The following is a 26,656-nucleotide window of genomic DNA, read 5'->3' as shown; positions in this document are numbered from 1 at the left end:
AAACATATACAATACTTGAAAATTGATAAAAGTCATGTAAAATGGGTTAACATAATCATTATCATTTTGAAAAACAGATTTTACAAGTCCAAAACAGATTGGGATAATGATCTTAATCCATTTCCAGCAACAAAACTCGAAAAAACTGCCCAGCACGCTCCTACTCGCCGAGTGCATTATTGTACTCGTCGAGTAGGATGAATTTGTTCATGGACTCGGCGAGTCCTCCCCATGGACTCGGCGAGTCCAGTCGTCAGAGTGCAGAATTTTCGGTTTTTAAGCAGTTTTGCATCAAGTATACAGAAAACAATCCTAGGCTCTGATACCACTGATGGGATTTTGAGCATTCTAACACTTCCTAAGTGTACATGCAACCCTAATAACCTTGAATCTATGTTTTCTCTATATACATGCAAATTTCTTTTTCAAGGTTATTTCCTAACTAGCATGGCATGGGGATTACATAAAACATAAAAACTAGTAGAAATACATACCTTGTTGTTGCTTGGATTCCTTCAAGACTTTGTGAGCCTAGCACCCCAAATGTTGTGCCTCAAATGCTTCACACAACACCACAAGACTTGGAATAACTTGAGAGAATACTTCTAGCACTCAAAATCGGTTATGCCCTCTCTAGTAACACTAGGTCACGATTTTGCTAGCCATAGGGTTCCTTTTATAGTGTTGTCACAATTAGGGTTTACACATGAATGCCCTTAATTGTCATGACTCTTGATTTCTCATGACCCATGGGTTTGTAACTCCCATGGACTATCCATGGAGCTCCATATGGTTATAACCAAACCCATAAACCATGGATCATTAATCCACCATAAAAGAATTGATGATTGTCATAATCAACCCTATATATTTAATTAGTCTCACTTTGATCACCAAATTAATACTAGATTAATACTTGATCAATACTAATTAAATAATACTATTATTAATATATTAGAACTTATAATATATTAATAATCATAAGTGCCTTATTCTCTCATCTAGTCTATCCAAGTATTGCAATGCCATGCAACCCAAATGGACCATGCCGGGTCGGGTCAAGTACATACCAAATAAAGTTATGGACTTAGACACTATATCCAACATAATATACGACACCACATGTTATTATTCACATTGCTACTTCATAACTTGATCTTCGGGTATGCAGTCCTCATCCTTGATTCCTCGTGTTATTATCTGCTTCGTCGAGGATCATGTAGAATGCCCTTGGCTTTGGTGGTGCAATTGGAATTGCTGATTTGTTTTTATTTGGGCAGTCTTTAGAAATATGCCCCTCTTTGTTACATCTGAAACACACCTTCTTGTTGAATGTGCACTCATTGGCGTAATGCCCAGACTTCCCACACTTGAAACATATCACCTCTTCGCCACATTTTCCCAAGTGTTTCTTTTTGCACTTATCGCACCACCTTGTTTCACTTCCTCCTCCTCCTCCGAACTTTCAAAATTTGCTTTCCTTGTTGGAACCTGAAGTTCCTTCAAACTTTATTTTCTCACCAACCTCTGTCCTCTCCAGACCCTTCTCCCTGATTTGGATCTCAACATTCTTAGCAGCTCAGATGGCGGCTTTCAAAGTGGTTGCTTGCTTGACCATTGGACCAAAGTCCGCTGGTAATCTATGGGCAAACTTGTTGACCTTGGAAAGTTCAGTTGGAACTAGATAAGTAACAAGCTTCATCTTTTCCGTGAAACTAGTAGTGTATTCAGTGACGCTCATTTTCCCTTTTTTCAAATTCTGGAACTCATTATTGATTTCCAGAAGATCCTGCTCAGAGCAGTATTGCATTTTTAGTTGTACCAGGAAGTCTTCCCAAGACATCTTATTAGCTTCTCCCTTGAGCATTGAATCAGCCAGTAGCTTCTACCAGCTTAGTACTCCAGATTTTAATAGAGGGATCGCGAGAGCGGTCTTCTGTCTGTTGCTGCATTCGCAACTCTCAAACATTGTCTCCATTTCGGAGATCCAATTCATAACTTCCACTGGTGTCGGGCTTCCAGAAAGACACGGTGGCTTGGATTCCATGAAAGCTTTGTATTTGCATCCACGTCCATCACCTCCTCCATCCTGGTTGTTCCGTCTAACTATCAGTGGGCTGGCTTGACCACAGTCCCACTGTAGTTCCCTCCTTCTGATTTCCCTTCATTCAATTCGGGCTGTTCAATAGGTATCGTAGTTTTTTCCCTATTCTGTTGTAGTAGTTGCCTCGTCTTCTCCATTTGATGATCCAACATCATCTGGATCATTGCTTGTACCCCAACCATCGTCATTGGCTCAGGTGCAGCTGCTACAACAGGTACTTGCTCAAGTACTTGGGGTTGAGGTTGTTGATTCCAGTTTCCGTTTGCATTTCCAACTCCACTTTGGGTTCTTGCCATTTTGATCTATACACCAAATAGGCGAATTTAGATCTTTATTCATGATAGACGTTCAAATCTTCAGTATCACTCCGAAACGTTTACATGCTAGTTCTAATGTCGTAGTCATACGCTTGGAATCCTAAACACATAAGGTTTCCAGATCCGGTCGGCAACAGACCATAGATCCGAACAAATAATATTATATATGGCAAACATATAACTTTTAGCACATAAAAGCATTTTAGGCATCTTTTCTAAAATATACTAGTGCTCGTGTCTAAAATATGCTAGACACTTATCTCACGATCATCACTTAGCATTCTAAGTTTAAGTCTGGAAATCCTACAAATTCCTAGTTCGCTTAAACTAATGCTCCGATACCAACTGTGACATCCCCATTTTCAAGGTCAGAAAAGACCGATTTTGTTTATGCTTTTAAAATAAAAACAGAGTAATTTTCCAAAAGATGTTGCGAAATTTGTTCCCAGAAAAATATGATAAATACGTTATTAAAGCATTTTTCTGAAGAAATGTATTTTTATTCATTTTAAAACATTTGGGATGTCATCGTCAATATAGACCAAAAGCATAAACAGAACTTACATTCATTTATACTAGTGATCTACTTCTCTTTTAATCTCTTAGTGTAAAGCAACTTCGTATCGATACCTGTGATACAAATAACCTCAGTGGGTCAGGTTTGGGAGCCTGGTGAGCATATAGGGTTTTAAACCCGCAATAAATAAATTTATTATGTTTAAACATCAAACAATCAACCCATTTACCCAACCTCATTATCTTCTTTATTTCTTAAGGATTTACCCTACGAATCATCTATCACTCATTCCTAAGGATTCCTCCTAAGGAATAGGCACGAAGTCACATCGTCGCCAGGGTTTATACAACAGGCACTAAGTTCATAGCTGCCAGGGTTTTTAGAGTACATCTGATGAACATATAGTTCACACACCTACAGGTTGCGAGCCTGCTAGTGTTCCATGGACCGTCTAGAATAGTCCATGGTTGTCATCCATATTGTGCTGAATGACGGGGCAATCGTTTGGGTCATCGCTTGGCTCATCGCTTCTCACCATATTTTGCCACTCATATATCATCGCTCATCTTTCATCGCTCATCATTTATCTCATCATTTTATCACACATCAACTTATTTCACCTACCCATGTTATACCCAACATATTTGTAGTTAAAATATATATACAATTTAAATCATTTTAAACATGTATAAAACATTCTTTCATCTACCCATGCTTTACCCAACATATTTGTAGATATAAAATACATATACAGTTTAAAACATGTATAAAACAATCATTCAACATCTATCTCAAATAAACAAACAACATATATACACATAGCACGTATTTTATATAAAATACTTCATATCTATTTGTAAGGTGAAAGTGACTATACACTCACTTGATAAGACGATAATCGGGCAGCACTTCGTTTCTTAATATCATCGTTTCCAATAAAACCGGGGGCTTTAATGAAAAACCGGGCCCTGCCAGGGTGGAGCTTCAAAACCGAAAAGATAAATTTTTCCGGGTCTTCGGGCACTTTGGGACATATTTCGGATGTTGGAAATGATCTCGGGGCTTCGGGGGAAGTCGAAATAGTGAAAATATGAGTTTAGGGGTGAAAAAGGGCAAAATCCCAAAATTACTCGGAAAGTCTCGTAGCCCTCCCTTTTATAAGGTGCGAGCTTCGGATCTGAGGGCTGAGAAGCGAACACGTGGTAGCAGATGCGAGGGGCTCCAGATGGCTCGCATGCGAGGGAGGCAGGTGGCTCGTGCGAGGCTCGGACACGCAAGGAGGGCACGCGTCGGACGCCTATTGGATCGCGCTTCGGACGGCTCTCCGAATCGGACACTCGTCTGCTGACTCACCGAGATCGGACACAGGGAGCCTGCGAGGAGTGGTTGACGTGGCCTAATCCGGACCATGCGAAATTTCTCGGATTTCGTGTTTTTCTCGATTTTTGTGTCCTGAACTTCTAAAATCCATAACTTTCGCATACGGGCTCCGTTTTCTACGTTCTTTATATGCACGCGTAGCTAAAATTATGCTCTACAACTTTCGTTTAGACTCCGTCGGCTGATTTTGAACTTAATTTTAATATTATTATTTTTAACAGACCGGGAGAGGAAAATTCGTTAAAAATTCATAACTTCTTCATCCGACGTCCGTTTTCGTCTGCCTTTTTACCGTTGTACTACTATTGACGAGACATTCAATTCTAATTGAGGTTGTGTCGGCTAAAAATCACTCGATCTAAAATTTGAGTTTTTAGTTGTCTACTGTTAAGCTGAAACTTAGAAAAATCATAACTTCCTCATACGAAGTCAGATTTGGGCGTTATTTTTATGCACGCTCTCGGTTTAACGAACACTACAATTTTCATTTAGATCACCAAGGCTGAAAAGTAGTTTATCAAAAACTCACTTTTTACGTCATTCGGCGTCGTGCCGGTTTTGTCGCGAAACTTCGACAGGTCATAACTTCTTCGTTATAACTCGGATTTTGGTATTCTTTATATCTACGGAATCCTTATTTCAACCACTACAACTTTCTTAATAGATATCGGCTTTATTTAATATTTATTTTCGACGCATATTTTTATTCTTAATTAATTAAATCCTAATAATTAAGCATAAAACACATAATTCACATAATAATCACATAATTCCTCTTTATTTCTTCAAAATGAGTTACAAAGGTTGACCTAGAATATTACATCATCATTAATGCCTATCGTAGAAACACGGGCGTTACACTAGAAGACCCTGAAGACTCTATCAGCACCAAAGGCATGAAGGCACCATCTACTTAAGATTGATAAGTGTGTCTAGACGTTGATTTAATCCCCGTAAGATAGAGCAACATGATTAAAGAATAAATGAGATAATTATTATTCGCAACAATAATTAGATATTATCAAAAAAGGATTATTTATGATAAATAATCTAAACAAAAGTCGTAGTAGTCGTTAAACCGAGAGTATATATATAGAGAACGCCCCAATCTTACTTCGTAAGAGGAAGTTAGGATTTTTAGAAGTTTCAGCGTAGAAATATACCGCTCAGAAACTGAAGTAGAAATCGGTTGATTGTTAGGAAAAGAAATCTAAACGAGGGTTGAAGATCTCGTCCATATGGTTTCGCCGATATAAAGACAATCGAGAACGGATATCATACGAGGAAGTTATCAATTTTTAACGGACTTTAGCAATCTAACCCTCTTAAAATATAACTTTAAAAATAAATCAAAATTTGCCGACATAGTCTAAACCAAGTTGTAGATATCGTCGAGGGCTTTCCGGAGATATAAATAATGTCGAAAATGAAGCTCGTACGAAGAAGATACAGTTTTATGAAGTTTTCCGAGAAGCATCACGCTCAGGTGGATTGCACGGCGTGCACCTTTTAGAAGGTGGGGCGTATACCACCATATTTATGACACGTGGCATAAAATGGGAGGAGCGACGTATCAAGTGTGTGCGGCATGAACACTAGGTGTGGTGTGCAGTTGTGCTATAAATAGACTTCGGCTGCTCATTTGCTTCCTCACTCCTCGTCTTCCACTCTCTCGAAATTCTCTCGATTTTAGCCCATTTCCCTTAGTTTTAGTCTTCGACGAATCCCTGCGATCCCTGAAGAAGTAGTAACTAGCGAGTAGAAGCTCTTCCAGTTGAATTTCCTAACTTTTGTCAGGAAGAACATTTGTAAGTTAAACTACACTCTAGTCTTTTCTGTATAACTTATATTTATACTCATCAGTCATTATTATGAACCTACAAATAAAATTTATCAGTAATTCCATGTCGTTATACTGGTTGATCTACTTACGGGAGAGGTGTCTAATATGGTCTTTTTGACTTGGTTGTTGGATTTCAGAAAAACTATTATGTCGAAATGATCCTGCCTCCCAACTGTCCTGCATGGCTGATCCTTACCTGATAGATCTTGATGTAGACATTGGGATTAGTGAGGATCTAGACTATTCTTAGTCTCCAGGATCATTAGACTAAAACTCTGTAGTAATTATACTTAGGCCACGTGAAGGCATAATTGAGGTGTTAGACGAAGCTCTGCCCATATCACCAGTCACCCATTTTATCAAGTGAGTGCGTAGTCCCTTTCATGAACATGATTTAATACAAGTATTAATTAAAATATTAAATATCTGATGGAATTCGTATGTGAATTATGTGCTTATTGCCTGGATTATATGTTAGGATATATATATATATATATATATATATATATATATATATATATATATATATATATATATATATATATTGTGCTATAGGCAAACCAGATATGGTTCTATTTGAAGTTATGATTAAATATATAACATCATATAATATTATTAATGGTAGCTTTGTTGAGAAAATAAAGGAACAATAATACATAATTCTCTGTAGAGAATATAAATACACTAGAGATAGGTTAATCCCACCCAAGAATAAAGTTGGTATTAAAATTTGGTTATAGGCACTGTGATCTAGTCTAGGGATAAACTTAGACTTATGGACGATACCTAGCTCAATTAAGTTTGATATTAGGTAGTCTCATTAGGAGAATGTGCGTAACCTAGGAATGGAGAGTAAAGTTTTGTTCCATGACACTATCAGGTGTTGATGTACTGTAGCTCTGAACGGGATGAACAGAAATGGTGGGTCCCGATCAGGCAACTGTTAGTGGTATGTCTGGTCACCCCACAGAGTAGGTGACGACACTTGATCATTCTAAACAGTCTTGTGAATTACGTTGCTAATGTGAGCTCACTACTCACAGACATAGATTAATTGGAAAACCATATTCATCAAATACTCTGAAGGCCCATATGACTTTATGACTTACAACGGAAAGGAAGCCCCTAGCTGTGTAGTCAATGATTCATCAGGCGAGATTAAATTCTCTCTGGTAATCACTATTCAGGATCTGTGAGGATCGATAGAATGGATAGTCTAGGATTTGTGAGGATCGATAGAATGGATAGTCTAGGATCTGTGAGGATCAGTAGGAATGGTTATTTTATTGTAACGGTTGGTTTGCAGGTCTGATAGTTATGGAATATTATCATCTCCATATCATGGTATTGAGATCCCTATATATCTCACCAGGTTTCCCCAACCTGACCCACTCAGTTCATATGCATCACATGTATCAAGACTTAAGCCAATGCAACTTGATTAGGATTCTGAATGATTAGGAGACAACCTTCAATAGTATTCAGGACTATCAGATCTTTACATTGTAACTTATGTATCTGTATTGATTATGACATCCTTAGGGTTTTAACATTTTGGAAACAAATATTTGTAATCAAAATGATCTTTGGTACTGGGATTTTCAACAAATATAAATAAATGATTTTTAAATGGTAAAGAAAAGTTATAATTGTTTCTGAAAATTAGAGGATGTCACAACTGATGGTTATACATTGATGACACGTTGATCAGATGATATGCTGATGATACTCACTAATCTTCATTAACTATCTGCTGAAGTTGTACTTGATTAGCTTGACCATGACGCTGATGACTGAAGTTGAACCTGATCTCCAGATGATGAAGCTAATGTTTCGATCAGCTTCTGAAGTGTCGGTGACTCTAGAGAAGATCTGATCTAATCAATTCCTTATTTACATGTTCAGTTTATATTTATATTACATACAATCCCTTGATTGAAGGGATTCACTAGATTAGACTACTATATATATATATATATATATATATATATATATATATATATATATATATATATATATATATATATATATATATATATAGCATTAGGGTTAAACCCTAATGTTGGGCGTCTTTTTAAACGGCTTGGTGTCGTGACCGTCTTTGTGACAACCCGTTTTCTTTGTGAAAACAAACTCTTTTTTGGTGAAAGAGACAATTTGGAGAATCTCTTGTGTTCTTCACTTTTTCTGTTCTTCATTGTTCTTTCTTTTTTATATTTGATCTTCGAATATACAAAGGGTTTACGACTTTCAATGCATAATCTTGGGGGACAAGGCAAGATGGTCAAGGAAAAATGCGAAGACCCCGGGATGGAAGGACAAGTCCAAGTGCTATGCCTACCACGTAGACTTCAGACATCTTACCGAAGACTACTTTGCTCTCACGAAAGAGATTTTCTATCAATTTAGAAAGGGATATTTGAAAGAACTCATAGGAAGAAAAAAGGACAAGACTACCCAAGGATCCCAAGATCCTGAGACTCTACCATAGAAAATAGCGTCTGCTCTTTCGGATGCCAAGGTAATGGATTTTCTCTTGTGGATCTGACATTCATGGAACCTCTTACTCTGCAGCCAAGAGACATGCAAGAGGTTCCAATATGGAAAAGGAGGACAGGCCAAGAAAGAATGTATTCTTGACTAACAAGAAGGAGACCGCACTCAATTAAGATGACATGGAGAATGTCCTTGATCCACACCATGATGAACAGGTCATAAAACTCTATTGGTTAACCACTTTATTAGAAGAATCTTGATAGATGGTGGCAGTCATGTCAAGATCATCATGTTAAAAACTATCAACAAGATAAACACCCAAGAATCCGAGATAGTCTGAAAATCCTCAATCCTAGTATGATGTAGTTGTGAAATACCAGTATACATAGAGGGATTTAACTCTATCCAAAGTTTTTGTGTTGTTGATTCTTTATCTTGTTATAATATTATCATAGGCAGGTCGTGGATCCACAACATGAAATGTGTGCCCTTGACATACCATCAATATGTAAAGATTCCACCACCATGGGGAGTAGTCAGGATACACATTGATCAACAAGAAGCCAAAGATTGCTATACCACTTCAATGAAAAACTCAACTATTCGTTGGTATGCATAACAGTTAAAGAAAAAGGCATAAGATGTTTTGGAAGCCAAGAAAATAGAAGTCAAAGAAGTCTTGCTAGACCCCGAGGATCCTAACATCAAGGTGCTAGTAGGCACGAATCTTGACCAAGATCTTACCAAGTTCCTCAAAACAGAAAATCAACCTTCTCCTGGAAACATGAAGATATTACAGGTATATCTAAAGATGTTATAACCCATAAACTTACCACTGATCTAAGTTTCAGGCCAATTAATCATAAACGAAGAAAATTTGCACCTGAGAGGAACTTGATCATCCAAGAGAAGGTTGAAGGATTGCTCAAGGCCAAGCTGATGAATGAACTAAAATTCCCAAGATGGTTGTCCAATGTGGTAGTAGTTGAAAAGAAGAATGGAAAATAGAGAGTGTGTGTAGACTTCACGGATCTTAAATAAAGCATTGCCTAAAGATCCACTTCCCCTCCTATAGATAGATTATTTGGTAGATGAAACTACATGTCATGAAATCGTTAGCTTCATGGATGCTTCAGTTGGATTTAAACAAATCCAAATGGAGCCTTCAAACCAAGAAGATACAACCTTCATAACTCCAACATGTATATATTGTTATACAACAATGCCTTTTGGTTTAAAACAAAAGCAGGTGTGACATACCAAAGGCTCGTGAACAAGTTGTTCAAACATCAACTTGGAAAAACCTTTAAAGTCTATATAGATTACATGGTAGTAAAATCCAAGAAAGCCGAAAATAATCTCCAAGATGTTAAAGAAGCATTCAATATCCTGGATCAATTCAACCTGAAGCTCAACCCTTCCAAATGCCATTCAGTGTCAAAGCAAGGAAATTCTTGGGCTATATGGTAACAAAGAAGGGAATTGAAGCTAGCCCATAATAGATTCATGCTATCTTGAATTTACAATACCCATCTTCTACTAAAGATGTCTAAAGATTAATTGGTAGAGTTGTAGCCATAAACAGGTTTATATCCAAGCCATGTAAAAGATGAAAACCCTTTTATGAAAAGAACAAAACATTTAATTAGACATCAGACCATGAATAGGCATTTCAAGAGCTGAAGAAATATCTATCTTCGACTCCTTTGCTAGCCAAGCCTGGAGATGGAGAACCCTTGTTCTTATACTTAGCTATATCTAAGAATGCAGCAAGCACAGTCTTGGTCAAGGAACAAGAAGGTACTCAATATCCTATGTATTACGTAACTAGGGGTTTCTTAGAAGCTGAAACCATGTAATCACATCTTGAAAAACTAATATTATATATTGTTTGTGCTTCAACTAATTTGCGCCATTATTTTGAAACTCGTCCCATTTGTGTGAAAACTAACTATCCGATTAAGAATGTGATGAGAAAACCTGATATGTCAGGAAAAATGGCTAAGTGGTATGTACAATTAAGTACATATGACTTAAGATATGTGCTAATATTGGCTATGAAATCACACACATTAGCAGATTTTGTGGCTGATTTCAGCCCAGATCTTCAACCTGAAGCCGAAAAGGAAATTCGATGCCTTCCAGATATGAAGAAACAAAGAAATGGACCATCTTTATAGATAGATCTTCCAATTCTAAAGGATCGGGTCTTTGAGTCGTACTAAAATCGCCACAACGGGACATTATACCCCATGCACTGAGCTTTGATTTTCAAGAAACCAACAATGAGGCAGAATACAAGGCACTGATATTGGGTTTACAAATCGCTCAAGATCTTAGGATCAAAAAACTTTAGGTACATACGAATTCATTACTAGTTAATAACAAATTTAATGGAGAATATACAGTGAAAATGAAAAACTAGCTTGATACCTGAGGATAGTAAAGAACTTGGCTTCCAAGTTCCAAGATTTTAACATAAAACATGTACCTAGATAGGATAACATGGAAGCAGATGCATTGGCCAATCTTAGCTCTGGTTTCAAGATTCATCCTGACACCAAGATTCCTATATCTTATGTCACTTCACCCATGATATAAAACATAGAAGAAGAGGTGGCACCTATTCAAGATCTTGGATCCAAGGACCTCAATCCTAAAGAATCTTCGATCCAACCTATCCTTCAATATCTCCAAGATAGATTCATTCTTGAAAATTACAAATGCCCAAGAACTTTCACAATCAATGCTTCCATATTCAACATTATTGAAGGTATCTTGTTTAAAAAATCAATAGCAGACCCCTATATTAGATGTCTCAATGATGACGAAGCTAAGATTGTCCTTAAAGAAACTCACGAAGGATAATGTAGAAACCATACAGGGGCAGGGCACTCTTCTTCAAAGCATTAAGGACATGATACTCTGTGCCATTAATGAAGAAAGATGTGATGGAGTATGCTCAAAAGTGTGACACATGTCAAAGACATAGCAACATCTTGCATCAACTAGCGGAACTTCTACATATAGTTATATATCCATGGTCATTCATGAAGTGAGGCATGGATATAGTTGGAAAAATTCCTATAAACATAGGTGGTAAAGTTTTCATGTTAACAATGACAGATTGCTTCTCCAAGTGAATAGAAGTTGAATCATTTGTCCAAGTTAGAGAATAGGAAGTGATATCCTTCATCAAGCGCAACATCTTGACCAAGTTCGGCATTCCGCCTGAAATTATATGTGATAATAGATCTCAATTTATAGGTAAAAGAACACAACTTTTGAACGAGTTAGGGAATCAAGATGATCACTTTTACACATGTTCATCCTCAAGCAAATGGTCAAGCTGATTCAAGCAACAAGATCATAATCAATAACCTAAAGAAAAGAGTCATGGAAAGAAGAGGAAGATGGGCTGAAGAACTACCCTTGGTTTTTTGGGTAGAGAGGACCACATCCAAAAATTCCACATGGAAAACACCATATTCTTTGGTATTTGGAATAGAGGTTGTGATTCCCCTAGAAGTTATAATCCTCAGAGCTAGGACAAGATTCCGTGACGAATATGAAAATGAAGAGATTCTATTTGGGGATCTTGACACAGTTGACAATCATAAAGATATTTCCAATATCTGGATAGCCACATACCAGTAAAGAATTGCCAAATCTTACAACAAGAATATCATAATTAGAAGATTCTAGGTAGGTGATCTTGTCCTTAGAAAGGTATTCCAAAATGCAGTTGAACATACTGCAGGAAAACTTGCTCCAATGGGAAAGTCCTTGCCTTATAGATTTAGAGGCTGGAAAAGGGGAATACTAGTTGTCTACCCTAGATGGTCAATTGTTACCAAGATCTTGAAACACTATACATCTTAAAACCTATTTTTATCTAAATATAAGATCTTGGTCTAAGATATTTAGGTGCATCTTCTTTTCCGAGGATGTGGAAAATCCCAAAGGAATAATCCTCGAATGAGGTTATCCGAAGATTTGCTGCATTTCTTTGTTGTCAATTGGTGAGAACATGGTCATGTTCACTAAGACAGAGACATGCAAATCTATGATCACCAAAGATTTAAAACAATAGGGGCATCCCAAGAAATTAAAAAAAGTATATAAGATAATATCCCAAGATGTAATCTCAAGATAACAAATGAAATCACTTCAGCTCAAGATACCATCCTAAGATTTCATCTCAAGATTTCAAACATAAGGTAAAAAATCCTCATAACACTCTTGATTTATAAGCTTGTTTCCTACTTATAATCTTAAACCTTGCTCTTTACAATGTTTCACATTCTTTCTTAAACTCGAATTTTTCATGTTGCATCAAAACTATTTTCATTCATGAACATGTTTTTATCAAAGTATATTTTCTCAAATATGTCCTTAAGAATAAGGTATGAAGTAAAAATTGTATTATAAATCCTTTTGCCCCATATCTTTGTCTTAGGGTCTTTCATTCGAAGGACCTACCTTGAATACTTGATCTTTTTGAAAAGAATAAATGTTTTAAAAACATTCTTATTTAGAACCTGTTTTCAAAGGAAAAATTAGAAATTAAATTTTTTGATATGATAAGAAAATATTTCCAAACATATAAGAACTTTCCTAACAAAATTATTTTAAACCCTCCATCATCATTCAAAATATAAAGATAACCATCTCTTTCAAAAGCATACATAGCCTAGAACAACTATTACAAACCAAAATATCTTAGAATCATAAACCATAATTCTTGCTGAAAGAGAAATCTATCAGCTCACTCTTCTCCCGATGAACCTTCAATGTCTTCATCCTTCCTTTCCACTCTAATATTTTGACCACTATCTCCTTCCTCATCAACTGCTCCACTTGTTCCGACTTCACCTTTCAAATTCCTTAAGGCCCTCTCCCATTTCGCTCTATCCCATATATATGTATTGTTTTCTTGAAAATCATACATCATCTTCAACATGGCCTCTAACACTGAAAATATGGTGAACTTCTTTGTTTCTTCGTATATATTAGCTAACATATTCTTCAATCTATCACGTCCTTCATCAACTTTTTTCTAATTCCTCCTTTTTTTCATTCAAATCACCATTTTTAAGGTATAGTTCACCATTCTTGGCACTTAACTATTTTATCTTGGCTAAACATTCTTTGTCTTTATTTTTCAAATCTTGTTCAACTTGTTTCCTCACGTCTTCAAGTTCCTTCTTTAGCTCTTTGGCCCCTTTTAACATTAAGTTTGTAGCCTATACCGATAAAAGCTTATTAAGACTAATAGTTGAAGAAAGAATATATAAACTAAAACTTACACATTGTTTCAATGATATCATCTTGAGTTTAATATTGAAAGGATTCAGTCCTTCAAAAATTTCTTGTCCCACGTCGAATACAGCCTTTCTCTTCTTGGGCTCTGCAATTTTAAGCTTAATGTCTAATTTTCTCAAGGCTAAAAGAAGAAGCCTTCTTGGTTTTAAGGACAGGTGCTGAAGACAATAAATCATCAAACTCGAAAGGAGATCCGAAAAGAGAGCCTGCTCAGATAAAACAATCAATATCCATAATCACAACTACTAAGTTCGTATCCAAGTAACCTATTCATACAACAGTTGGTTCTGGATGCTTGAAAACCAATGTATTGGCCAAGTTTACCTCTGGGAGACAATCGACATGAACCCTGGAACATCTTCTTTCCTTAGAGAGATTCAAAATTTCTTGAATTCTCTTAGAATCTTCACGAGTGGGATAAAGATCTTCAAACTTTGGCACTATCTAGGAATATAAAGAAAGGATACTAATACTGACAGAAAACATACACAAAAAAGACTCAAGATATAAAAACCCTACCTTTTGTGATCCAATCTTTGGATGGAGAAAGATCTTGGCGAAGGGAATACACACTGATAAAGAAATATCGCTTCTTCTAATCATGGTCAATGGGAGGAATTTTTAAAAACAAATAAGGCGTCGAATTTTTTATCTTGAAAACAATGTGGCAATACCCAAAATTCTAAATTTTTTAAATACTCACAATCTCGGGCAACCTAATATTTGTGCCTTTAGACACATTCAGATGAGGGATCCAAAATAGGATATGTCATACCACCGGTATGACTTAAGCGTAATCAAATCAGTGATTTCGAAGAATTCCTAGATCAATGCAGGAAAAGGAAATGATAACCCAACAGTAAATGAAAATTCATAAAAGAACGTCCACGTAGATGAAAGATAATCTGACTCTAGTAGTGATTCAGGAACCCTAAAAGCAGTGCCTGGATAAAACTTACCCGGCGAACATAGTAACTCAATGTCGGCATTAGAGACGGTACTAGTTTTACATTCACCTGAAGGCAACATTTCTAAGTCAATGAAGTCTTTAATGACATGAGCATTAGACCTAGCTCGAGATCGAGTAAGCTTTTTCCCCATGACGAATCTCAGGATGAACAAAATAAAACATAAATGTGATCGTAGTGCAATGGCGGTAGCAATTCGAATTTATGAGCTTCTGTTTCGAAAATCTTGTCCCTTCAAAAATTTAAATCTCATAAAGAAACGGATGGATAGGATTAGTCTTGGAGAGACAAGCCACATCACATCATAATTTGTGTGAATTTCGTGCCTAGAAATCTCTAATCACGTAGGATCTTGGATTGAAGATTTTTCGGTGAATTTTTGTAGGTAGAATTTTTGACTTACCATTTATAAATTGAACTTGAACTAACATCTTGGGTAAGCCCACGATCTTGGATTTATTCATTATCTTGGAATTTCATCGTTATTCTTGTAAAATCTTGTGCAGGTACTTGAGGCTAAAGTAAAAATAAATAGAACAAGTCAACTACATGTGGTCAATGCCTCATGAACATTGAAGACCATTAAGAAATCTGGGTCAAGCAAAGATCAAGGAGAATCCCAAGAATCTCGTTGTTGTAGTTATTCATGTTATGTACAAAAGACTAGTTGATCAACATACTCAACACGTCCACTTCTTATTCTTCTTTTATTCTTTCTGCACTTAAGCACAAACACATTCTTTTTGAGATCAGCTAGCACTTGTACATTTTTTACGATTTAATATAACTTGTAAGGCACGTGAGTTTATCACATCCCGAGGTTTTATGTCGAAGATCCAAAAGTATTAAGTGCTTTCGCCAAACATCACTGTGTTCTTGCTTTGATTTTAATCATTTGTGGTTGTTCAAATCATTCTTTGCATAATCGTTTGATTGTTAATTTGTTTTTGTATCAACTTATCAAGATATTATGTGGTATCTTGATACCTTTTCGAGTATCTAACAACTTTCTTATACAAAATAATCCATTAAATATTTTAGGACTATTTTTGTCCCAAATATTCCAAATACATTTACTTACACTTTAAAACAAATAAACTTTAATAAAGAGTTTTCTGAAGAAATTTACTTTCTTCCCAAGATCTTGGGCACAACCAAAATCTTCGACATATTTCAAGAATCTTACGCATTCTATCTTTTAACATTTCATTTTTGACATCACACCATACTTATTAATTTGGTTACGAAATTAGTTTGTGAATTTTTAACCAAAGCAATCATATACGTACATAATGTAGAACATGCTTTATTCTTATAATAATTAAATTTTATATTTCAACCTTTTCAATTTTCTAAAACTATAAAAATAATCTTGTGTTTATTTTCGACTAGCTATGGTGTTAATTTTTATTTCGATTCTTAGTCTGTGTTGTTCAGTTAATTTTCGACTAGCTATGGTGCTAATTTTTATTTCGATTCTTAGTCTGTGTTGTTCAGTTAAATAAATATTTTACTATTAATACTGATATAAATTTAATTTTAATGTTTTTTATTGACGAAATTTAAAATACTAATGTAATTATAATTTTATTATGTTTATGGAAGTGGAAGAAAATGGACTTGAGATGGAAAAAAGAGGCGAATGATAAATGATAGATGTCTACGTAGATAATGATGGGTTTTAGGTAAAACAAATAAACTAGAAAACAATTCCTAAGTTCACATGCAACCTACTTTGGATCTATGTTTTAACTATTGAACATATAACTTTGAATTGCAAAACAAGAACCCTAGAGGAGAGAGGCTAATTTCGAAATTAACAAACTAGGGTTTAGGAGTTACATACCTTTCAATTGTTATAGCAAACAATTGATAATCCTCTTGATCTTGATCTTGATCTTCTTGGAAGCTTAGCACCACAAATGTAATGCCTCTAATGGAATCACACCCAAGAACTAGCAAGAAGGAAACTTGGAGGAGAGAGGATGGAGAGAGTATGCAATTTCGGCCTTAGGGTTTCTTCCAAAGAAATCAGTACCCAAAATGTGAGCCAGGAGGCTCCTTAAATAGTTGAGGGAACTAGGGTTTAGGGAAAACCCTAGTTATCCTTTGCTTAGGGCCTAAACAAGACCCAAGGCCTTATCTTGGACCCCTTGGACGAATTCTCTAGGGTTTCCCCTAGGGTTTTCGTCCACCCCCTTCCAAGGGAGTTCTGGATCCTTCCATTCAACTATCAGTTAATTGCAAACTAGTCCCTGCACTTTATAATTAATTCTTTTAACCCCAAAATCAGTTCTGATTAATTTCTGGCTAACAATTAATTAAACATAATGATTTCTAATTAATATATTAATCCATTAACATATTAATAAATCATTTATATATATATATATATATATATATATATTAATTTATTAATCTTATAAATTAATATCTCTCCTTTCATAATTTCCTTGTCCAGTTGCTAGGTTGAGGGCAACCCAAAAGGACTGTGATGCTATCAATTCAAGTACATACCATTTATAGTTATGGGCTTAGACACCTAATCCAACAGTCTCCCACTTGGATAAGTCTGTAACTATAACTGCTAGTATGCCTTCTAAATTTGACCAGCAAATTGTAGCTTCCAAAAAGCTGTTGCCGAACTCTGACCCAGTCAGTTATGTGTCCTAAGATAAGTGATCATATAACCCTTCGTTCTGCTTGATATCCCCAGACAAAAGACATGGAATGTAATCAATCTGTTTGTCCAGAATCTATGTTTCCCGATTCCTGATTTGTGATGATGTAGGACTTCTAATCGAACACATCAATTTAGTCCTGGCTGGGCCCAGCACATAAGTCAACACCAAATCATCGAGGGGTCCACAAATATCGTTTTTTCTATTAGGGCAAAAGGAACGAATAAACGTTGACTCATATGCTTGTATCTTTTACTCATCAAATTATACATGACAATACGTTTTATAACGCCAAGTTACTGATGCGTTTTCGTATCACCAATGCATGACCGACTTGTAAATTGCAACTCATATATCTTCGTTTCAAGATTATAAGATATTATCGTCTCAGTATTACTCGTGATGAATTCCATGAAGTAATACTCTGAGCGAGGGTTTATCCAATACTCAAATCTTAAAATCTGAGTACTCATGAACGTTGCAGCAATTCTATTGCCATGTCTATCCTTAGACAATCTGCAATCCAATTCATGACAGTCTTAATTCACTACTTACTTCCAAGAGTACGAGCGACTGTGGAGTTTGAATAATCTCATTATTCAGGAAGTAAAACATGCAAAAATGAAACACAATAATAAACAATTGACAAAAGGTAGTAGCCAAACTTATAAATAATACTTTATTATTTAATCACCAAAAGTCAATTACATTTACTTTGTTACAAGTTTCAAAAACTAATCTAACTACTAAAACTAATATCACCTTTCAGTCCTATGCTCCGAGCGTGCTGAATATGCTTAGCCCTACTCAGACCCTTTGTGAGAGGATCTGCTGGGTTATCTTCAGATGACACCCTCTTTACTATAAGATGGCCTTCTTCTACTCTATGTCTGATGAAATGGTACTTTCTATCGATATGTCTGGTCTTACCATGATCTCTCGGTTCCTTTGTCAAGGCAACCGCTCCTTCATTATCGCAGAACAGTTCCATAGGCTCCTGGATGGTTGGAACAACTCCGAGATCTCCGATGAAGTTCCTCAACCAAGCTGCTTCTTTCGACGCTTCACTTGCTGCTATGTACTCTGATTCACAAGTAGAATCAGCCACCGTATTTTGCTTCGAACTCTTCCAAGTAACTGCTCCTCCATTCAGTAAAAATACCCAGCCCGACTGAGAACGGGAGTTATCTCTATCCGTCTGAAAGCTGGCATCACTGTAACCATCTACTCTCAAAGTATCACTGCCACCAAGCACAAGAACCCAATGCTTTGTCCTTCGCAAATACTTGAGTATATTCTTAACTGCTATCCAATCAGCTCTACCTGGGTTTCCCTGATAGCGACTGACCATGCTCAAAGCAAATGCCACATCAGGGCGAGTACATGTCATAGCGTACATGATCGATCCGACAGCGGAAGCATAAGGTACACGACTCATGTCATCTATTTCAACATCTGTACTCGGGCATTGAGTCTTACTCAATTTGGTATTGCTCTGGATAGGTAGCTCTCCCTTCTTGGAATTTTCCATACTAAACCTCTTTAGTACCTTATCCAAGTATGTGCTCTGACTAAGTCCAATTAGTCTCTTCTTTCTATCTCTCAATATTCTAATCCCAAGAATATAGGCAGCTTCTCCAAGGTCTTTCATGGCAAAACACTTTCCAAGCCAAGACTTAACTTCTTTCAAGGTTGGAACGTCGTTACCAATGAGTAATATGTCATCGACATATAACACCAGAAAAGTTACTATACTCCCACTAGCCTTGATATACACACAAAACTCATCTTCACTTCTAGAGAAACCAAACTCTTTGACTTTCTCATGGAAGCAAAGATTCCAACTGCGAGATGCTTGTTTCAATCCATAAATGGATTTCTCAAGCTTGCACACTCTATTGGAGAACTTTGCATCAGCAAAACCCTCTAGCTGACTCATGTAAACATCTTCAGCCAACTTCCCATTAAGGAAAGCAGTTTTGACATCCATCTGCCAGATTTCATATTCATGAAAGGCAGCTATGGCGAGCAATATCCTAATAGATTTAATCTTAGCTACTGGTGAGAAGGTCTCATCATAGTCAACCCCTGGGGTTTGAGTGAAACCTTTTGCAACCAGTCGAGCCTTGAATGTGTGCACATTCCCATCCATGTCTGTCTTCTTCTTGAAGATCCATTTGCACCCAACTGTCTTGCGACCTGGTGCACTATCAACCAAATTCCAAACTTGGTTGTCATACATGGACTTAATCTCGCTGTCCATTGCCTCTTTCCACTTGGAAGCCTCTGGGCATGCCATTGCTTCCTTATAAGTGATTGGTTCATCTAAGTTTACCAGTGTTCTGTCACTTATGAATGTGTCACCATCTGAAGTAATATGAAAACCATACAACTCAGGTGGCACACTCACCCTAGTGGATCTTCTAAGAGGTAATGAGTTATCAATTGGTTTAACAGGAACTGTTTCCTCTGGTTGAGTGCTAGTGTCATCTAAGGTTCCTTCATTGGCTGACTCTTGAATTTCTTCAAGGTCAATAGTGCTCCCACTGTCCTCTTTGAATATGAGCTCTCTTTCAAGAAAGACTCCTCTTCGTGCTACAAAGACCACGTTCTCATTAGGCCTGTAGAACAAATATCCAAAAGACTGCTTTGGGTAACCAATGAAAACACATTTCTCACTTCTAGCTGCTAGCTTGTCGTGAGTCTCTCGTCTTACGAAAGCTTCACAACCCCAGACTTTAATATGTGCTAACGAGGGAACTTTCCCTGTTCACATTTCGTGAGGTGTTTTGGCAACCTTCTTTGTAGGGACAAGATTGAGGATGTGGGCGGCTGTCTCTAAGGCATACCCCCAGAAGTGAATAGGAAGCGAAGCCCGACTCATCATAGAACGAACCATGTCTAACAAGGTTCGATTGCGCCTCTCAGCTACACCATTTAACTGTGGTTTCCTAGGAGGAGTCAATTGTGAGACTATCCCACATTCTTTCAGATAGTCGTTAAACTCGATACTAAGATACTCCCCGCCTCTATCGGATCTAAGTATCTTTATCTTTCTGCCCAATTGATTTTCGACTTCATGCTTAAACTCTTTGAACTTTTCAAAAGTTTCTGACTTATGCTTGATCAAGTAGATATATCCATATCTGCTATAATCGTCAGTGAAAGTCACATAGAATCGATTAGCATCTCTTGTAGTTGATCTGAAGGGCCCACACACATCTGTGTGTATGAGATCCAACAGACCTTCACCTCTTTCACAAGACCCTATGAATGGTGATTTTGTCATCTTGCCCAAAAGACAAGATTCACACATATCATCTGACTTTAGGTCAAATGATTCCAACACTCCATCCTTTTGGAGTTGGGCTATGCGTTTCTTGTTAATGTGTCCAAGACGACAATGCCACAAGCATGCCTTGTCTACACTATTAGACAAGTCAATATTAAGTACACTATTTCCTAGGCTATCAACACAAGTCACTGTTTCATACACACCATTACAAGGAAAAGCTTCAAACATAAAAACACCATTCTTTTAAACAGAAATTGAACCATTCAAATCATTAAAAGAATATGTAAAACCTTGTCTGAACAATGCATGAAATGAAATAATGTTTCTCGTCATCTCAGACGAATAGCAACAATTTATTAAATCTAATATAACATCATTACTAAGCAGAAGCTGATAAACTCCGATCTTGGTTACTGGTGAAGACTTTCTGTTTCCCATGATCAAGTTTATCCTTCCTCGCTCTATCTCCTCACTTTCCTTTAGACCCTGCAAATCAGAACAGATATGAAAACCACATCCTGTATCAAGGACCCATGAACGAGAAGATAATGAGTTATTAGCAGAAATAGTGTAAATACCTGCCGAAGATGGCTTCACTTTGCCATCCTTGATATCTTGCAGATATTGTGGGCAAGATCTCTTCCAATGCCCCTTTTGGTTGCAGTAAAAGCAAACTGCCTCTTTTGGATCAGAAACATGGGGAGTGGAACCATTGGGCTTAGCCTTTGGGCCATTACTAGATGACCCAGCTTGAGCCTTGCTCTTCCAGTTTTGCTTGGGAGGACCTTTCCTCTTTTTCCCCTTTCCCTGTCCAATAGCCAAAACAGGGGCACTCGAAGGTGTGGAGGGTATACTTTTACCCTTCATCCCTGCCTCAGCTGTTTGCAACAAGTTGTGCAATTGGGCCAAGGTCTGCTCAGTATTGTTCAAATGGTAAGTTAGAATAAACTGACCATAACATTCAGGAAGTGAGTTCAAGACCATGTCAATGGCCAATTCCTCATCAAAGTGAATATTGAGCTTGACCAAACGCTCTATGTAGCGTTGCATTCTTTGCACATGTGACACAACCGACTCCCCATCTTTCATCTTGCAAGCCATGAGTGACTTGACTACTTCGAACTTTTCTTGACGAGCTCGCTTATGGTACTTTTCCATAAGGTCCTTGTTCATCTCGAAAGGCCAGTAGTCCTCATAGTACCTCTGCAGTTCTGGGGACATAGTTGCCACCATGATGCATGCCACTTTGGTAGCATCATCGTAATGTTTCTTGTAGGCAGCAAGATCTTCAGGAGTAGCTTCATTCTCATCAAGCTCTTTGAGCTCCTTTTCAAGAACATATTCTTTGTTCTCGAAACGAAGAGCCATCTTGATGTTGCGCATCCAATCGTTATAGTTTGAGCCATCCATAACGACTTTGGAGCAGATATTGAGCAAAGAGAAGTTTTGGTTGGAGGAGGACGAAGCAGAAGTGTTTCCAGGAGTAGACATCTGAAAAGAAAGAAAGTTTTAGTTAGATCTCAAGATACCTTAATAAAATAACCCAAAGATATAATATCAAGGTTAGGATCCAACTATGAAGATTCACAACTTAGAAATGGGATGCCGAGATCCAAGTGCAAATTTCATAAAGGTAGGTGAATGACGATTCACCAATTCCACCATTAGACGAAACAAACGAAGTGAAATTCCTAATTCTTTTGAGATACATTGAAACTATTCAATGGCATGTTTTGATCTCAGATTATGCTCTTCTATTTGTGACTGGGATGCCGAGGATCACAAACAAGATGTGAATAACCATGCAAATGTGCTTGGTAACCTCATTGTCTTTATCATTAACTATTGATGTGCTGGTAAACCACACACGCTCCATCAAAATGACAATTATGAGATACCCATTACTACTCTTTATTAGTGCCTTTTAGTGTGCTGGTTAACCACACACGCTCCACTAACGACCAATAAAGCACAATGTGCAATTTCATGGATTAACATACTTTTCACATTTTTCCTAAAGTAACTAGAGTTCGGATTTTGAAAATAATGTTCTAGTACTTTCTTTAATATCATTATACTTTTAGTGAGAAGTAGTTGTCCTATCAAATCCGTTCTGCTAACGACCCTCCACTAATCAAGGAAGCGGTGGGTGAGAGTGGACACCTATTCAACTACCATTTTATAGGCAGTTTCCTTATACCCCCCTTATAGATTAGCTTCGTGAATGAGGCATACTAGCGATTTGACTGACCATATTCTTATACATATATAATATTAAACTTTTAATTATAATATATATATATATATATATATATATATATAAGGTGTGTTTTAAAACATTTTAAAACTTCAAGGGTTTATACAAATTTCGAAATTTAAACTATTAAATTCAAATTTAAATAAACCAATTAACTAGATTTCATATTTATCTTTTAATTAACTATTAATCAAATTATTAAATCTTGTAAGGATTATCTAATTAAATTAATCCATTAATTTAATCCTAATCCTTATCCCACGAAATTTCGAAAAATAGGGTAAGGATAATTATCCAATTAATCTAATTATCCAAAACAAGAAACCCTAAAACTTCTAAGCAAATTTCGAAATTTACAAGGGAGGAGGCTAGGGTTTTCAAAACCCTAACCCTAATTTCGATTAGGGTTCTTTGGAGGCTAGGGTTTTCGAAAAAACCCTTTGATCCAAAACCCTAGAAATCGAAAATTTGGCCTTTAGGGTTTAATAGCTATAAACCCTAATTTGCAATTCAACAATTGTAGCAATTCAATTTAAAACAACAATGGCTCTGATACCACTGATGGGTTTTAGGTAAAACAAATAAACTAGAAAACAATTTCTAAGTTCACATGCAACCTACTTTGGATCTATGTTTTAACTATTGAACATATAACTTTGAATTGCAAAACAAGAACCCTAGAGGAGAGAGGCTAATTTCGAAATTAACAAACTAGGGTTTAGGAGTTACATACCTTTCAATTGTTATAGCAAACAATTGATAATCCTCTTGATCTTGATCTTGATCTTCTTGGAAGCTTAGCACCACAAATGTAATGCCTCTAATGGAATCACACCCAAGAACTAGCAAGAAGGAAACTTGGAGGAGAGAGGATGGAGAGAGTATGCAATTTCGGCCTTAGGGTTTCTTCCAAAGAAATCAGTACCCAAAATGTGAGCCAGGAGGCTCCTTAAATAGTTGAGGGAACTAGGGTTTAGGGAAAACCCTAGTTATCCTTTGCTTAGGGCCTAAACAAGACCCAAGGCCTTATCTTGGACCCCTTGGACGAATTCTCTAGGGTTTCCCCTAGGGTTTTCGTCCACCCCCTTCCAAGGGAGTTCTGGATCCTTCCATTCAACTATCAGTTAATTGCAAACTAGTCCCTGCACTTTATAATTAATTCTTTTAACCCCAAAATCAATTCTGATTAATTTATGGCTAACAATTAATTAAACATAATGATTTCTAATTAATATATTAATCCATTAACATATTAATAAATCATTTATATATATATTAATTTATTAATCTTATAAATTAATATCTCTCCTTTCATAATTTCCTTGTCCAGTTGCTAGGTTGAGGGCAACCCAAAAGGACTGTGCTGCTATCAAGTCAAGTACATACCAATTATAGTTATGGGCTTAGACACCTAATCCAACAGATAAATCTTAACTCCCTCATTGTTTTGTTAGGTTTATGTATCATCTTTATAGTTAGATACTTTAGAAATATTTCATGAACAATATTATTGTTTTAAATATTATGTATCCATAGCTAATGATGATGTATTGAAGCTATGAACACTTGGTGAAATTGTTTTTGTTAAATTCATGAATTTATATTTGTTAAATGTTTATATGTTTAAATCTAAAGTAACGTATATCCGTTCCTGGCCATATATGAACGTGACTAATTTATAGAATTTTTAATAAATGCTCATAAGTAAACATCTATCTATCTATATCTATCTATATCTATCTATATATTCTATAAAGCTAGCATTTTTCCTTGAACCTCATGCATTTGAAACTCCTAATACCATTTTTTTTCTTGAACCTCATGCATTTGAAACTCCCAAGACTATTCAACTTATACAAATTAATTTATGATTTATTGAAATATTATGATTTGTAACCCTTAAAACTCTTCAAATCATGCTATTTAATTGATGAGTTAAATGAAATATTAGCCTATATAAGAAATATTTAGATTACACATTGCATGTATGTCAACACAAAATGATAGATTATATTTGTAGGGTTTGAAGAGTTATATGAGGGGTTCTATGGATGTAAGAAAGCAATTTCAACTTTTCCAAATATATATTCATGTAAACTCAAATTGGGTGCATGTAAAGTTTTAGATATTAACCAAGGTTCAAATTCAAGTATGTTTCTAAAGGTATACTTGAGATTATTTTTTAAGTTTATGTGTTATGCATCTTTCTATAATCACATGATGATGAAGTGGGATTGATAATTACTTCTCATGAGCTTTTGGTAAATCAACCATCAAGCTATTTATAAGTTAGAGCAATTAACTTTGTTAATATGATTATATCTTTATGTTGTCTCTCTCTTTTTTATATTAAGAAAGTTTATTTTATGTACAAAAGAACATTATTCAACATGTATTCTATGTTATGTATATACTATGTTAGTTTCTATCGCTTATTTTGTAAATAACATTGATGGAGTTTTTTATAATTGATTTTGATGAAAGGAGTTTACAATTATTATTTCAAATTGTTGGTGATAATGACGAATTAGAACGAGTGATTTTTAATATGATATGATTTTATTGTTGAAAACCAATAATTATGTGTGTTATAAAAATGAGTTCTCTATGTTCTACCAAAACTTATATGGATGTACCCAATTTTAAATGTTTTTATAGTAATAAAAATAAATTATCTTATTAGATTTGTCAAATTCCTTTTTAACATATTCATTATTTATCGTAAAGAAAAAGTAAAATAAATAAAATATTAATATTTTCATAAGAAAATAGAAGTGATCAAAATATACCTCAAGTGTAACACTCCTCCTCCCCTAACCCACTCTTAACATATTGTTTTTATGATTTGGTCGCAGTACATAACAACTACAATAGTTTTCAAATTCAAATTACCATTTTATTTGGACCGTTTATTCTCTTCCAGTATTTCATAGCTTTAAGGAAAAAATGAAAGTACAATAAAAAATTATGATAGTTTTTTTTTTAAATATAATAACGAAAATTTTCAAATAAATAGTTTTTAATTGGTAAAAAGTTATAATCGTTTAAAATAACGTAAAACGAAAGAATAGATTATATATTATATTAATAAATTATTGTTATTTGAAATAATAATAATAATAATAATAATAATAATAATAATAATAATAATATAGGAAATAAAAAATATTAAAATAAATTATTTATAAATTAGTTAAAAATAAGTGTAGTTTAAAATAATTTTAAATCAAAAACTTAATTCAATTTGATTCAAACACAATTTTTTATATCTTTCTTATCGTATACTTCAAATTATTATAATATTAGTTACAGCTTAGTATAAAAATTATTATTTCAATGATAAATACTTATAATATTGTTTTTATAGCATATAATTGTTAATATTTATATTACATTATTGGGCACAAATCAAGAGTTTAAAGCTCTCACTACAACTCAAGAGTTTTTTTTATTTAAATGTAATTATGATTTCA

General features: G+C 35.6%; 1 protein-coding gene across 1 annotated transcript; it reads left to right on the top strand.

Moving 5' to 3' along the window:
• Window positions 1-11,963: 11,963 nt before the first annotated feature.
• On the top strand, window positions 11,964-12,314 carry LOC145122353 (uncharacterized). The gene has a single exon (XM_079057965.1). It carries the CDS (start codon window positions 11,964-11,966, stop codon window positions 12,312-12,314), a length of 351 nt encoding a protein of 116 aa, XP_078914091.1.
• Window positions 12,315-26,656: the final 14,342 nt, after the last annotated feature.

This window comes from Lactuca virosa, chromosome 6 (assembly GCF_052849685.1).
Source record: "Lactuca virosa cultivar CGN04683 chromosome 6, Lactuca_virosa_CGN04683_v6, whole genome shotgun sequence".
NCBI classification, from domain to species: Eukaryota; Viridiplantae; Streptophyta; class Magnoliopsida; order Asterales; family Asteraceae; genus Lactuca; species Lactuca virosa.
The sequence above is the reverse complement of the archived record's forward strand: the minus strand, read 5'-3'. Positions and strand labels throughout refer to the sequence as shown.